General features: G+C 37.3%; 1 protein-coding gene across 11 annotated transcripts in view; it reads left to right on the top strand.

The window, feature by feature from the left end:
• The window catches only part of LOC106082738 (vascular endothelial growth factor receptor 1), a 291,986-nt gene that overhangs the window by 240,119 nt on the left and 34,837 nt on the right, over positions 1-17,030 (top strand). For all 11 annotated transcript variants that reach the window (XM_013245442.2, XM_059366064.1, XM_059366063.1 and 8 more), the window contains 2 exons: positions 11,082-11,489; positions 11,553-11,680. In XM_013245442.2, the coding sequence (XP_013100896.2) occupies positions 11,082-11,489; positions 11,553-11,680 (536 nt within the window). The remainder of the gene's footprint in view (positions 1-11,081; positions 11,490-11,552; positions 11,681-17,030) is intronic.

The raw sequence follows: 17,030 nt of genomic DNA, 5'->3' as shown, positions 1-17,030 counted from the left end.
CTTTGGATCATGCTTTCCAGCATACTTTCTCCCCTGCTGAATTTGCAGCAGCTTTGTTAGGGGATTTCAAGCCACCCAGTAGTACTGGAGAACTAAATTTACTGGTAACATTTTATAACAATGTCCCACTTTAATGCGTTTACACTATGTATACAATTCAGCACTAGGAGCACAAAAGGGTGGTAGTTTCGTTTAAAATACAATACAAACGCAGTGTTGCATTTGAATTTCGAAAGAGATTTCCTGCAAATCTCTTCAAATAGGTAGATTTTCTCACACTGAAAATGTATGGAAAACCTCGCTGGAAAACACTAGATTTGCTCCAGTGTAAACAGAGCTTTACTCTATTGCACCGAAAATGCTCTCAGCACAACATTTTGTCCTTATACAATCACTAAAAAAAACATTTGTGCGTCTTGTATTGCATACAAAAGTTTAAGTCCAATTTTATAAACAGTTTTTGTTGGGCTACCATGAGTTTTGGAAGCCACAACAAAACACTTCATGCATAATTTCAACCAAAACGGACAACAATCGCTGATTCTAAAGGGTCAAGTAGACAAAGCGGAGGATCATTTTTTATGGGAACGGATAGCATGTGTCATACTCTTTGCTCGGTAAAAGTTAAAAGTTAAGTTATCGGCAAAAGTTAAAAAAAGGTAATGTTAGGAGGCCACCGTAGCGCAGAGGTTAGCATGTCCGCCTATGACGCTGAACGCCTGGGTTCGAATCCTATCAGAAAAAATTTTCAACGGTGGGTTGAAAATTCCTGAAAAAATCCTAATGCTGGCAACATTTGTGAGGTACTATGCCATGAAAAACTTCTCTCCAAAGAGGTGTCGCATTGCGGCACGCCGTTCGGACTCGGCTATGAAAAGGAGACACCTTATCATTGAGCGTAAAACTTGAATCGGACTGCACTCATTCATATATGAGAAGTTTGCCCCTGTTACTTAGTGAAATGTTCATGGGCAAAATTTGCAATGTTAGGTCAATCAATAAATCACATGGATTTTTGTATAAGCTCTAGGAGTACACACGAGAAATTGGTTTATATAGGAAATAGACCGATTCAGACACAACTAGGCATTGATATTGGAAGATACACAAGAATTCATTGTGCAACAAAAAAGATTATCCCCTCCAGGGGATATGGGCGCCTAATCAGGTTATGGACCGAATCCAACCATACTTGGGAAAAGAAATTTTGAAAATTTTCAATCATCTCGGATAGTAATTGCGCCTTAGGGACTCAAAAATTAAAATTGGGGAGATTGGTATTTATGGTAGCAATATCTAACCATGGACCGATCGGACGCATTTACAATTTACAACGATCTATTGTACATCGGTAAGAAGTATCAGTGCAAAATTCAACGAATTACTTTATTGTCTTAGTTGTATCGTGATTTCCACAAACGGACGGACAGAAGGATTGACAGACGGACAGAACGGCGAATGGACATGGCAAGATCGACTTAAAAACGACAATCAATAATACAGGATTCACTAATAGAAGGTTAGGTCACATGCAAAACACAAAGTGGATAGGCCCCATAAACATCATTAAGGATGTCAAATCTGACGATTGAAAATGTCATCAGTTAGGAGAAAACGTAAAAAAAGAATTAATGTAAAAAGAGAACAAGTTGACATCCTCAATGCCAAGTACTGCCAAATATTAAAAAAAAAGTATATCGGCTGATCGCTTGGCTTAACCTTATTCAGTGAATCCTGTCAATAATATTGGTTGCCCAAAAAGTAATTGCGGATTTTTCATATAGTCGGTGTTGACAAATTTTTTCACAGCTTGTGACTCTGTAATTGCATTCTTTCTTCTGTCAGTTATCAGCTGTTACTTTTAGCTTGCTTTAGAAAGAAAGTGTAAAAAAAGTATATTTGATTAAAGTTCATTCTAAGATTTATGAAAAATGCATTTACTTTCTTTTAAAAAATCCGCAATTACTTTTTGGGCAACCCAATATATATACTTTATAAGGACACAGATCAATATTTCGAAGTGTTACAAATGGAATGACTTCATTAGTATGCCAAATCCTATGGTGGAGGGTAAAATAAATTAAATATTCTGTGTGGGCCCATCGCCGCATTAAATTTGACAAGCCATTTAATAATTGTCAAAACCGATTGAAATATTTTTCTTTTCTCAAATTCCCCTTTTTTGAGCTTCTTTTTATTTTGGTTGTTTAATCTTGTTGTTGGATTTCTTTGTCTAGGCTTTGATTTTACTTATATTTAGATCTCAATTCTTCTTTTGTGCGCTGATGTGCCAGTACTAGACACCATCCATTTTGATTGGAATTCGTGACACAAATTCAATATCTCTTTCGATACATACTTCGTTCATAAATGCCTGGGGGATAGAGAAAAAATTCTCCAAATTCATTGACCATTGTGTGGCGTCAACTTCAATTGAAATAATTGAATTGTTTTCTATTACTTCACTCAATCTGCGTTGCAGTTTCATTGCTAGTCGTTGCACATAATGCCTTAATTTCTGTATAGCTTACTATTCAAGCGGTTTTTTATACCCACCACCCCAATTCATTTTGTCATTCCGTTTGCAACACATCGAAATATCCATTTCCCACCGTATAATGTATACATATACAGTGGCACAGAAAAGTCCACATCTCCCACTCAGAAAACGAGTTTAACAAAACGAAATTTTTAAACAAAAAGTTTTTCCACCAAATATTGCATGTTGTTAAAAGTGTTCACCATGTTCCCCCGTGTTTAAAATAGTTGAAATATCTTCTATTCGGTTTATCTTCATAACGTAACTGTCAGTTTACGAAGCTGCCATTTACGAAAAGGTATGTAGACTTATCTGTGCCACTGTATATTCTTGACTGTCGTAAAAATCTAAGGCAATCTAGCCATGTCTGTCTGTTGAAGTCACACTACAGTCTTTAAAAATGGAAATAATTAACTGAAACTTTGCACTGATTCTTTTTTTGCCATAGCCAGGTTAAGTTCGAAGATAGGCTATAACTGACTACTTCTTGATATAGCCCCATTTATACCGTTCTGCCGATTCAAAGTCATAGGCCCATTAAAGCCATATTTATTATCCGATTTTACTGAAATTTGGTACAATGTGTTGCCTTAAGCTACTTGAGGTCTTGGGTCCCCAAACGGCGCATATCCAATTTCGCTGAAATTAGGCACAATCATCTACGTTAGGCTTTTGAAACCGTACTCTATATGGTTCAGATCGATCTACATTTGGATATAGCTGCCTTTGATACCGTTCTCCCGGTTTTAGATTTTGGGCTCATAAAAAGCGCCTTTATTACACGATTTCGCTGAAATTTGTCACCATGTGTTGCGTTAGGCTCTTCGACATTCGTGCCGAGTATGGCCAGATTTGGATTTGGATTCATAATAAAACCAAGTTTATTTCGCTGAAATATAACTTAGTGAGCTATGTCAATATAGTTCAGATCAATCTATATATGGATATAGCTGACATATACATATACTGATCTCCCGATTTAAGTTCTTAGACCCATAAAAGACACATTTTTAACCCATGAATTTGGTGCAATATCTGAATAAGGTGGAGATCGGACCATATTTAGATATAGCTGCTATGGGTTCATAAAGATACATTTTCACCGCATTATGACGAAAGGTGGTTAATATATATCCAAAGCTCGGTCCGGCCGAACTTAATGCCTTTTTATACCCTCCACCATAGGATGGGGGTATACTAATTTCCTCATTCTGTTTGTAACTCCATGTTCATCTAAGACCCCATAAAGTATATATATTATTGATCGTCATGACATTTTAAGTCGAACTAGCCATGTCCGTGCGTCTGTCTATCGAAAGCACGCTAACTTTCGAAGGAGTAAAGCTAGCCGCTTGAGTTTTGCACAAATACTTTTTATTTGTGTAGGTCAGTTGGAATTGTAAACGGACCAAATCAGTCCATGTTTTGATAAAGCGGCCATATAAACCGATCTTGGGTGTTGACTTCTTGAACCTCTAGAGGGCGCAATTCTCATCCGATATGGCTGAAAATTTGCATGAGGTGTTTTATAATGACTTCCAAAATCTGTACTGAGTATGGTTGAAATTGGTCCATAACCTGATATAGCTGTCATATAAAGCTATGTAGGTCTTGACTTCTTGAGCGTCTAGAGGGCGAATTCTAATCTGATTGGAATGAAATTTTACACGACGTGTTTTGTTATGATATCCAACAACTGTACAAAGTATGGTCTAAATCGGTTCATAACCTCATAAAGCTGCCATGTAAACCGATCTTGAATCTTGACTTCTTGAGCCACTAGAGGGCGCAATTCTTAACCGATTTGGCTGAAGTATGTCGCATAACGTGTTTTGGTATGACTTCTAATAACTGTGTTAAATATGGTTCAAATCGATCCATAACCTGATATAGCTGCCGTTTAAACCGATCTGGGATCTGGATTTCTTGAGTCACCAGACGGCGTAATTATTATCCAATTTGGCTGAAATTTTGCACTACAGCTTCTCCCAACATACGTGTCAAATATAACTCGAATCGGTCTATAGCCTGTTGCGGCTCCCATATAAACTGATCTCTCTATTTTACTTCTTGAGCCCCTAAAGGGCGCAATTCTTACTCGAATTGGCTGAAATGCTTACTACTCGGGACGATTGGCGATGGGCCTAGAAGAACTCATTATGTAAAATTTCAGCGAAATCGGTTAATAATTCACCTTTTTTGGACCTAAAACGTTAAATCGGGAGATCAGCATATATGACACCAACATCCAAATTGAAATCGGGCAATAAATACGCCTGTTATGGGCCCAAGACCTTAAATCGAGAGATCGATCTATGTGGCAGTTTTATCGAAATATAGACCGAAAGACTAATTTCAGCGAAATAGGTTAATAATTCACCTTTTATGGGCCAAAAACCTTAAATCGGGAGATCAGCATATATGGCAGCTGCATACAAATGTGGACCGATCTGGTGAGATGTCTGGGAGACTTACACAACTCGTTAAACCAAATTTTAGTGAAATCGGACAACAAATACGCCAGTGATGGGCCCAACATCCGTCGAAATATAGACCGATCTGAATCATACTCAGTACTAATGTCGAAGGGCCTAACGCAACTCAGTATGCCTAATTTCAGCAAAATCGGTAAATAAATTCACCTTCTACGGGCCTAAATCATTTAATCGTTAGATCGGTCGATATGGCAGCTATATCCAAATCTGTATAGGAATGTCGAAGGACCTATCACAACTCACTATACCAAATTTCTGCGAAATTGAACAACAAATTCGCCTATTATCGGCCCAGGAACTTAATCGTGAGATTTTCTATATGGCAGCTATATCCAAATCTGGACCGATCTGAACCGACCTGGACTGTATTGAACAAGGATGTCGAGAGGTCCAACACCACTCACTGTACCAAATTTTCAGCAAAATCAGATAATAAATGGGGCTTTTATGGGCCCTAGACTAGACTAAGAATATCAAGATATAGTCCGATATAGGCCATCTTCGAACTTAACCAGCCCATGGACAAAAAAAGAATCTGTGCAAAGTTTCAGCTAAATATTTCTATTTTTAAAGACTGTGGCGTGATTTCAACGGACAGACGGACGGACGGACATGGCTAGACCGTCTTAGATTTTTACGCTGATCAAAAATATATATACTTTATAGGGTCGAAAATGTATATTTCGATGTGTTGCAAAGGGAATGACAAAATGAATATTCCCCCATCCCTCGGTAGTGGGTATAAAATTTATAGTGTCATCATTCAATCGGAATGATAATACTAAGGAGAAAGAACGAGGATGAGGAAGAACGCAGCATATTTAATCAATCATAAAACGTTCTGGAATGCAAAAAATTGCTACAAATTTTAAAAAATAAAAAATTATAATTATTAATTCCGAGAAACATTTATTTATTATTTTGTTTTGTTGTTGCTTGATTTCTTCGGATGAGTGTTAGTGTTGATCAACGTTAAAATATCAAGCATTTAGCGGGAAAAGCTATTTATTGGGTTGCCCAAAAAGTAATTGCGGATTTTTTAAATGCATTATTTTAATGCATTTTTAATAAAACTTAGAATGAACTTTAATCAAATATACTTTTTTTACTCTTTTTTTCTAAAGCAAACTAAAAGTCACAGCTGATAACTGACAGAAGAAAGAATGCAATTACAGAGTCACAAGCTGCGAAAAATTTTGTCAACGCCGACTATATGAAAAATCCGCAATTACTTTTTGGGCAACCCAATATTTGTCCGTAAGCTAGCGAATCCGCTAGATTGATAAATAAAACAACCTAATTATTGACATCATGTAAAAGTTATGGTATAGAGTTATTACTTATAACCGAGTTTCCGATGTTTTTTACAAATAAATGTAAATTGAAGACTTTGCACTGGTACACCTCCAGTCTCAAACCACAGCGGACTATAGAATAGATTCAAATACTCGCATTGTTTTATCTAGTTTACCACTTCTTCATGCTCATAATTTTCATATCAAATTTCACTTAGGCCAATGTGTTGCTTTTCACCATAGACACACACACAATGCGATCAGCAGCAAAGCTTCAGCATCACTCAGACATTAGATCATCACCATTTGTCTTGTTTTTCATGTCTCCAAGTAATATCATATTGTGGCACCACTGCTCGTCCGAAGTGCAGCATCACCAGATAGAATGCACGAAAGTTCAAACTCAATCTCTGCAATCGTACATGGACCTTGTGTTGGTTGACAGCATTGGTGGCTGACTTGCTTACTAGCTAGAAAAGCAATAAATCGCAACATATTATTCAACCACAATCGCAGACAGAAATAGTCTGGAACACAGAGGCATGCCGCCAGACAATAGCGCCTGTCAATATGTGCATAGCCATTAGGTTTATTTTTATAACATCTACGGCAAGAAGTGTGAACTGCACGATCATGACCATAGTTATTTTAAGTCCTTTAAAAGACTAGCAGCTAGAGGATGAGAAGGTTTCTTCCCAAGTATGAAATTGTTCAATTGACTACACTCCCACAGCAATGAAATGATTAAATCGAAATTAATATAAAACAAGTAAAAGCGTGCTAAGTTCGCTCGGGCCGAATCTTATATACCCTCCACCATGGATCGCATTTGTCGAGCTCTTGCCACGGTATCTCTTTTTAGGCAAATAAAGAATAAAAGAAAATAATTGCTATGTTATTGGTTCATTTTGGACCATAATTGAACTGAATATTGAAGACCATTGTAGAAGTCATTGTGTAAAATTTCAGCCAAATCTAGTAAGAATTGCCCACTTTAGGGGCTGAAGAAGTAAAATTGGGAGATAGGTTTATAAGGGAGCTGCATTAGGCTATAAACCGATTCGTGCCATTTTCGACACGTATGGTAAAGGTCATGAGAGTAGACGTTGTACAATATTTCAGCTAAATCGGATAATAATTGCGCCCTCTAGTGGCTCAAGAAGTCAAGACCCTGGATCGGTTTATGTGGCAGCTATATCAGGTTATGGACCGATTTGAACTATTCTTAGCACAGTTGTTGAAAGTCAGAACAAAACACCTCATGCAAAATGTCAGCCCAATCGAATAATAATTGCGTCCTCTAGGGGCGCAAGAAGTCAAGACCGCAGATCGGTTTATATGGCAGCTATATAAGGTTATGAACCAATTTGAACCATTCTTAATACAGTTGTTGGAAGTCATAACAAAACACGTCATGCATTATTTCAGCCAAATCGGATAGGAATTTCTCCCTGTAGAGGCTCAAGAAGTCAAGACGCCAGATCGGTTTATATGACAGCTATATCAGGTTATGGTCCGATTTGAACTATTCTTAGCATAGTTATTGAAAATCATAACAAAACACCTCATGCAATATTTCAGCCAAATCGGATAGGAATTTCTCCCTGTAGTGGCTCAAGAAGTCAAGACGCCAGATCGGTGTATATGACAGCTATATCAGGTTATGGACCGATTTGAACTATTCTTAGCACAGTTGTTGAAAATCATAACAAAACACTTCATGCAAAATTTCAGCCAAATTGTATAATAATAGCGTCTTCTAGTGTATCAAGAAGTCAAGATCCCAGATCAGTTTATATGGCAGTTATATCAGGTTATGGACCGATTTGAACCACATTCAGCAATGTTGTTAGAAGTCATAATAAAACACCTAATGCTAAATTTCAGCCAAATCGGATAAGATTTGTGCCCTCCAGCGGCTCAAGAATTCAAGATCCCCGATCGGTTTATATGGCAGCTGTATCAAAACGTGGACCGATGTAGCCCATTTACAATCTCAACCGACCTACACTAATAAGAAGAATTTGTGCAAAATTTCAAGTGGCTAGCTTTACTCCTTCAAAAGTTACCGTGCTTTCGACAGACAGACGGACAGACGAACGGACAGGCGGACGGACATGGCTAGTTTGAGTTAAAATGTCATGACAATCAAGAATATATATACTTTATGGGGTCTTAAACGAATATTTCGAGGAGTTACAAACAGAATGACGAAATCTGTATACCCCCATCCTATGGTGGAGGGTATAAAAATATTATTATACCACCACCATAAAATGGGTATACTAATCATCACCCACATTGAAAAAAAAAAAAGTTGGCCCAAAATTTAAAATTTTTCCTTAATTGTAGAATTTTAGGAATGAAAACGAGCCAAAAAGGCAAAACTTTAAAATAAGGATGCTATCTTTAAATTAAATTTCCTATTTACTAATGGACATGACCATCCGCTCCAAGTTTTGATCGCTGATTGAATTATATTTTACTTCATAGATGACTGTCCAATTATTATTTTTTGCAAAATTTTTTTTTTTTATTTCAGTGCAGAAAAATTAGTCTGCCGATATCAGCAAACACTGTCTGTTGATATTGAATAAAAACTTTAAAATTTTGAATGAATCCATGCTAAACTTGTGTACCCTCCACCATAGGATGTGGTTATACTAACTTTGTCATTCCGTTTGTAACACCACGAAATATTCGCCTAAGACCCCATAAAATATATTCTTGATCATCATGATCATACATCTAGCCATGGCTGTCTGTCTGTCGAAAGCACGCTAACTTTCCAACGAGTAAAGGTAGGCACTTGAAATTTTGCACAAATACTTCTTATCAGTATAGGCCGGTTAGGATTGTAAATGGGCCATATCGATCTATGTATTAATATAGCTGCCATATAAACCGATCTTCGATCTTGACTTCTTGAGACACTGGAGGGCGATATTCTCATCCGATTTGGTTGAAATTTTGCATATGGTGTTTTGTTATAACTTCCAACAACTACAATATGATAAGTTTGGTTCAAATCGGTCCATAACTTGATATAAGTTCCATATAAACCGATCTTGAATCTTGACTTCTTAAGCCACTAGAGGGCGCAATTTTCGTCTGATTTGACCGAAATTTTGCATGAGGTATTTGTTAGGTTGGGTTCAAGTGGCAGTCTGCCATCAGACTCACTTAGTCGTTTTCGTCCACAGGAACAGAAGAAGAAAGATGTCTTCTAGCTCCTACCGTTGAACCATCCAGATCACTTTGAAAAGCCAAACAACTTACGAATGTTCACATCCTCTAAATCAGACAGGTTCTCAAAGAAATGAGAACCTAAAGTGGAACTTCTTCTGGCTGCCAGTGCGGGACACACACAGAAGGTGTTCTATAGAGTCTTCTTCTTCGACACGGCTTCTGCCAAAGACGTTACTGGCAAACTTCAGTCTGACACCATGTTTTTCGATTAAACGGTGACCTGCCATAACGAACACAATGACTGAGACGTCTGTTCTAGCCAATGACAGCAAAGCGGTAGACCCCTTCAAAACTAGATTAGGCCACATAGTTTTCGAATGCTCACAGCCCCCTCTTCGTGACCATCTATTATTCGTTGTCCTTTTGGCCTGGTCCTGAAAACTTAGCTTACAAGTCGCTAGAGGCATACCCACCGATTCCAGTATCCCTGAAATGTGTAGGGTTTCGCAATCTCGTCCGCTTTACAATTCCCTTGGATATCACTGTGGCCCGGCACCCATAACAGGTGAATTTTGAACTGTTCAGCCATCTTGTTGAGAGATCTGCGACAGTCGAGGATGGTTTTTGTTTTCATAAATACGTTCTCCAGGGATTTAATGGCTGTCTGAGAAAATATTTATGCCAATCGTTGTTATGACATTATATCTTAGTCATTCCACCACTTCCTTAATTGCAAGAATCTCCGCTTGATACACACTGCAATGGTCGGGGGTATGTGAGCATTTCAAAACTGTGACCTAATCTAGACTTGAAGAGGTCTACTGCTTTGCTGTCATTGGCAAGAATAGACGTCTCAGTCACTGTGTCCGTCAAGAAAGGTCACTGTCTAATTGGAAAACATGCTGACAGATTGAAGGTTGACAGTAATGACTTTTGCAAAAGCTGTGAGGACATCGAAAAAGAAGAGACTATAGATCGGGATATCGGTATAAATGGTGCTATATGAAGATATACGCCATCTTTGAACTTTAGGCTGTAGAGTAATTTCAACAAACAGACGGACAGATATGTTCAGATCGTTTATGAATATAACGACGATCTAGTATGCATACTTTGAAGAGTTGAAAATGTATAATTTGATGTATTGCCAATGGAATGGCAAAATGGCATTTTTGGCTTGTAGAACTTTTAGTTGGTTTTGGTCGGTTTTGGTAGAATTTTTCATAAAATTTGGTAGGAAATAATTTTCTCGAGTGGCAACACTGCCTATGACCTCCTATGGCGGAGAGCATAAAAAGAACTATTACCCTTCTTGTAGTGTTTACTATTTCTCCTTAGTGCTTATTTATCATTTAAATAACAAGAAGAGTAGTGCCATCAATAACAATGGGCAAATGGCATAAACAACAACAGCAAAGACACTCATGACACTTATCTTTCAGAACATATTCGAATTATCTGTCGGGTGGCATAAAGACATAGCCGCCGCTGCCATCATCTTTTCTTTTGTACACACTAAAAACCTTTTCTGAATGCATCGTCTTGTTGTTCTTATTTTTCTAGTACCGCATCCCAGACCACAAATTGCTGACAATAGCATAAGAAAAAGCGACATGGACTATGAAAGAAATTATGCCGTCGAACTAGGAGCACCGTTGGTCATACCTTTGTTGGAGGAAATCATTTTAGAAAAAGGCTCTGATACTGAGTTGAGATGCGAATCGAACGAGCCAATCGTATGGAAATATCATTACGATGCTGAAGTTGGGGAAGAAGTGGCTTATGTGCCCAACGACAAAAGCCGACCGTATGGTCAAATTTTACCATTGAAAGAGGTCACTCACCAATCTGTAGGCAATTATTATTGCATTAAGGAGTCCAGTGTGAATCTCAGCAATGTTATTGAGGATTCAACGCTCACCGATTTGGCCAACAATAATTTGGCAACATCGATTTATATCTATGTAAATGGTAAGTTTTACACATAAAATTCTGCTTGTTGGCATCTTATTCGAACTTTTGTTTTTGCCTTAGATACGGAAAACTTGTTGGCACCCATGCCATTCCCGGTTATTCATGTGGTACAATTCCAAGATGCTGTTATTCCATGCAAACCCTCAATGCCCGATATTGAGGTTTTGCTAACGATACCCAGTAGTAAGGTAAGCTTAATCCTAAAAGTGGATTACACACATACATTACATTACATAGGAAAACAAAAATTACAAACCAAACTGAAATCATCTTAAAATGAGTTAAGTGGTAAAAAAAAATGCAATGTGACACAAAAGAAAAGTGAAAAAAGTTTGATCTATTGAAAATTCAGAACGTTGTAAATATTTGTAGAGAAGAGCATAGACTTTTAGAAGAACTATGTCGTTTTTGTTCCTTATCTCTAATACAGTGTGAGATATGGGGAGTTTGAAATCATTACAATGCCCAAATGACATGTATGCATTGAAATGACCTAAGCTTGTACAACTTTCTTTTCTAAAATTGATATTTAAATGTCACATTGTATCAAATTTTATCACTTACTCATAATATAATATGAAAATAATACATTATTACACAAATATAGTCACTTTAAATAACTTACCACTCCCTAATATTAAAACAGCCCGCTTTTAAAATACATTCCCTCTTTCTTTAACTCTTTATTAACTATACATCTTCTCGCTTACATCATATACACTGATCAATCATGCATTATATTTATTATAGTACAAAAATCGAAAATTAATTATCCTAAATCGCATACAATAGAAGGGTATCGTTACTGTAATTGATCGGTAAAGCCTGTTTTGTAGGTAAAACATCATCAGTGGCAAAATATTTAAACAAACAAGTAAAAGCGCGCTAAGTTCGGCCGGGCCGAATCTTATATACCCTCCACCATGGATCGCATTTGTCGAGTTCTTTTCCCGGCATCTCTTCTTAGGCAAAAAAGGATATAAGAAAAGAGTTGCTCTGCTATTAAAACGATATCAAGATATTGTCCGGTTCGGACCACAATTAAATTATATGTTGGAGACCTGTGTAAAATTTCAGCCAATTCGTATAAGAATTGGGCCCATTGGGGCTCACGAAGTAAAATAGAGAGAACGATGTATATGGGATCTGAATCGGGCTATAGACCGATTCAGACCATAATAAACACGTTTGTTGATGGTCATAAGAGGATCCATCGTACAAAATTTCAGGCATATCGGATAATAATTGCGAGCTTTAGGGGTCAAGATCCCAGATCGGTTTATATGGCAGCTATATCAGGTTATGAACCGATTTGAACCTTATTTAACACAGTTGTTGAAAGTAAAAATAAAATACGTCATGCAAAATTTCTGCCAAATCGGATAGGAATTGCGCCCTCTAAAAGCTCAAGAAGTCAAATCACCAGATCTGTTTATATGACAGCTATATCAGGTTATGGACCGATTTGAACCATACTTGGCACAGTTGTTGGGTATCATAACAAAACACGTCGTGCGAAATTTAATTCCAATCGGATAAGAATTGCGCCCTCTAGAGGGTCAAGAAGTCAAGACCCAAGATGGGTTTATATGGTAGCTATATCAGGTTATGGACCGATTTGAACCATACTTGGCACTGTTGTTGGATATAATAAGAAAACACGTCGTGCAAAATTTCATTTCAATCGCATAAGAATTGCGCACTCTAGAGGCTCAAGAAGTCAAGACCCAAGATCGGTTTATATGGCAGCTATATCAGGTTATAGACCGATTTCAACCATACTTGGCACAGATGTTGGATATCATAACAAAACACGTCGTGCAAAATTTCATTCCAATCGGATAAGCATTGCGCACTCTAGAGGCTCAAGAAGTCAAGACCCAAGATCGGTTTATATGGCAGCTATATCAGGTTATGGACCGATTTGAACCATACTTGGCACAGTTGTTGGGTATCATAACAAAACACGTCGTGCGAAATTTCATTCCAATCGGATAAGCATTGCGCACTCTAGAGGCTTAAGAAGTCAAGACCCAAGATCGGTTTATATGGCAGCTATATCAGGTTATGGACCGATTTGAACCATACTTGGTACAGTTGTTGGATATCATAGCAAAACACGTCATGCAAAATTTCATTCCAATCGGATAAGAATTGCGCACTCTAGAGGCTCAAGAAGTCAAGACCCAAGATCGGTTTATATGGCAGCTATATCAAAACATGGACCGATATGGCCCATTTACAATACCAACCGACCTACACTAATAAGAAGTATTTGTGCAAAATTTCAAGCGGCTAGCTTTACTCCTTCGGAAGTTAGCGTGCTTTCGACAGACAGACGGACGGACGGACGGACGGACAGACGGACAGACGGACGGACATGGCTAGATCGACATAAAATGTCACGACGATCAAGAATATATATACTTTATGAGTCTCAGACGAATATTTCGAGTAGTTACAAACAGAATGACGAAATTAGTATACCCCCCATCTTATGGTGGAGGGTATAAAAATATTTTGTATTGAACCACCCATTTATTTTTGCGATTAATAGGAACATTTAGATTTTTGTATACATTTTCTTATATCCCCATGTTCCTGGTAATAAGTTCACAAGAGAAACCAATAGGGAAAACAAAAGTCGGGCGGAGCCGACTATATAATACCCCACACCATCGAGTCTACATACTGCTTTTAATACATAGAACCTTCGCCGAAATCTAGTCAAACTTAAATTTTACATACCTTTGATATATCCAATTGAACCTTCTAAGATTATCTTACCATAGGATCTAAATTGTGGCTACTACAGCCTTAAATACCATATCGGATGAATGATATACATGGGAGCTATATATAAATCTGGACCCATTTTGATGAAAGTTTGTACACATAATGGAAATAAACATACAACGCAACATTTTGTGAAGAAAAGACTCAAATTGTAGCTTCTACAGCCTAAAAAGGTCATGTCTGATGAAAGATATGGAAGATGGAAGATATATCTAAATCTGGACTATTTTGACAAAATTTTGCACTCACACTTGACGTCAAATAAAACCCCTCATGAAAATTAATATAAGTGTCGAACCCAAATTGTGGTTTCAATAGCCTCAAATGTCCATATTGGCTGAAAGACACATATAGAAGCTATATCTAAATCTGAATCAATTTTGATGAAATTTTGTACACATATTGGGACGAAATAAAAAACAAGTAAAAGCGTGCTAAGTTCAGCCCGGTCGAATCTTATATACCCTCCACCATGGATAGCATTTGTCGAATCTCTTGAAAAATTTTGTAAAAATCGTACCAAAAATGTAGTTTCTACAGCATTAAAAGCCATATCAGCTGACAGATATATATGGAAGCTATATCTAAATCTGATCCGATATTAATGAAAATTTACTCAGGTATTGATACGTCTAATTAAACTTCTCATGTGAAATTTTGTAAGGATCGGACCAAAATTGTGCCTATTAAAGCCTTAAAAGACAATATAGGATGAAATATATATATGGGAGCTACATATAAATCTGAACCTATTGTTATGAAATTTCGCAGACGTATTGGGACGTCAAATAAAACATCTCGTGCAAAATTTTGTAAAGATCGGACCAACATTTTGTTGCTTTTACAGCCTTAAAAGGCCATATCGGATGAAAGATATGTATGGGAGCTATAACTAAATCTGAATCGATTGTTTTGAAATTGCACACATATTAGGACGTCAAATAAAATATCTCGTGCAAAATTTTGTAAGGATCGGACCAGCATTATGGCTTCAATAGCCTTAAAAGGCCATATCGGCTGAAAGATATATGTGGAATCTATATCTAAATCTGATCTAATTCGAATGAAATATTGCACTCCTATTGGGACGTCATAACAAATAAAAAGTTAAGTTCGGCTGGGCCGAACTTTGGCTACCCACCACCTCGGGAATTACATATATCTTTCGTCATAATCCGATGAAAAATATATAATTTATGCCCCATAGCAGCTATACCGAAAAATGGTCCGATTTGGACCAAATTCGACAAGCACATTGAGTGGTCTAATAAGTACAAGTCAATGTTCAATTTTGTAGAACAAAATATTGGTCTTTCTCAACGCCATATATAAATACAGACCGATCTGAACCATATACGACACGGATGTGTCAAATTTCACCGAAATCGGATTATAAATGTGCCTTTTATGGGACCAAAACCTGTAATCGAGATATGGGTCTATATGGCCGCTATATCCAAATCTGGACCGATCTGGGCTAAATTGCAGACAGTTGTTGAAGAGCTTAACATAACCCACTGTCCCAAAATTTCGGCGCCATCGGACAATAAATGTGCCTTTTATAGGCCCAGACCTTAAATCGAGAGATCGGTCTATACGGCAGCTATATCCAAATCTGGACCTATCGGGGCCAAATTTAAAAAGGATGTCCAGCGAACTAACAAAACCCACTGTCCCAAATTTCGGCGAAATCGGACAATAAAAGCGCCTTTTATGGGCCCAATACCTTATATCGAGAGATCGTTCTATATAGCAGCTATATTCAAATCTGGACCGATTTGGGCCAAATTGAAGAATGATGTCGACTTATCGACTCAAATTTCAGCAAAATCGGATTATAATTGTGGCTTTTATGGGCCTAAGACCCCAAATCGGCGGATCGGTCTATCAAGATATAGTCCGATATAGCCCATCTTCGAACTTAACCTGCTTATGGACTAAAAAAGAATCTGTGCAAAGTTTCACCTTGATATCTTTATTTTTAAAGACTAAAGCGTAATTTCAACAGACAAACGAACGGACATGGCTAGATCGTCTTAGATTTTTACGCTGATCAAGAATACTTTATAGGGTCGGAAACGGATATTTCGATGTGTTGCAAACGCAATAACGGAATGAATCCTTCGGTGGTGGCTATAAATATTTGTGAACTTTAGCCATACTATAAAAATTATGAATGATTTCGAAAGCACAGATGTATTTTTCCTTTTTATACCCACCACTTTAGGGTATAAAATTTCATAAAATTCGGTTTAAATGTAGATGTAGGTCCCCCATATATCTTTCATCCGAAATAGACTTTAGCCTGTAGAAAGCGCAATTTTCGTCCGATTTTGCATGAGACGTTTTGTTTCACGTTCCAATACGTGAGCAAAATTTCATTAAAATCGGTCCTGATTTTGATATAGCTCCAATGTATTTATTTTTTTCGATATGGACTTTTAAAGCAGTAAAAGCCACAATTTTGGTCACATCTCTACAATATAGGGCTTGAGATGTTCTATTTGACGTCCCAGTATGTGTCATTAAAATTCGCACAGGTTTCGATATAACTCCCATATAATCTTTTATCCGATATAGGCTTTTAAGGATGTGGAAGTCTAAATTTGTTGTCATATCGTAGGAAAATCCTACAAGGTTCTATTTGATATTTCAATAGGTATCCAAATTAAAGTCTGACTAGATTTCGAGATAAGTTCTACATATAAAAAGTACTATGTATCCCAGGTAGTGTAGGGTATT

The sequence above is a fragment of the Stomoxys calcitrans genome, chromosome 3 (genome assembly GCF_963082655.1).
Source record: "Stomoxys calcitrans chromosome 3, idStoCalc2.1, whole genome shotgun sequence".
Taxonomy (NCBI): Eukaryota; Metazoa; Arthropoda; class Insecta; order Diptera; family Muscidae; genus Stomoxys; species Stomoxys calcitrans.
The sequence above is the reverse complement of the archived record's forward strand: the minus strand, read 5'-3'. Positions and strand labels throughout refer to the sequence as shown.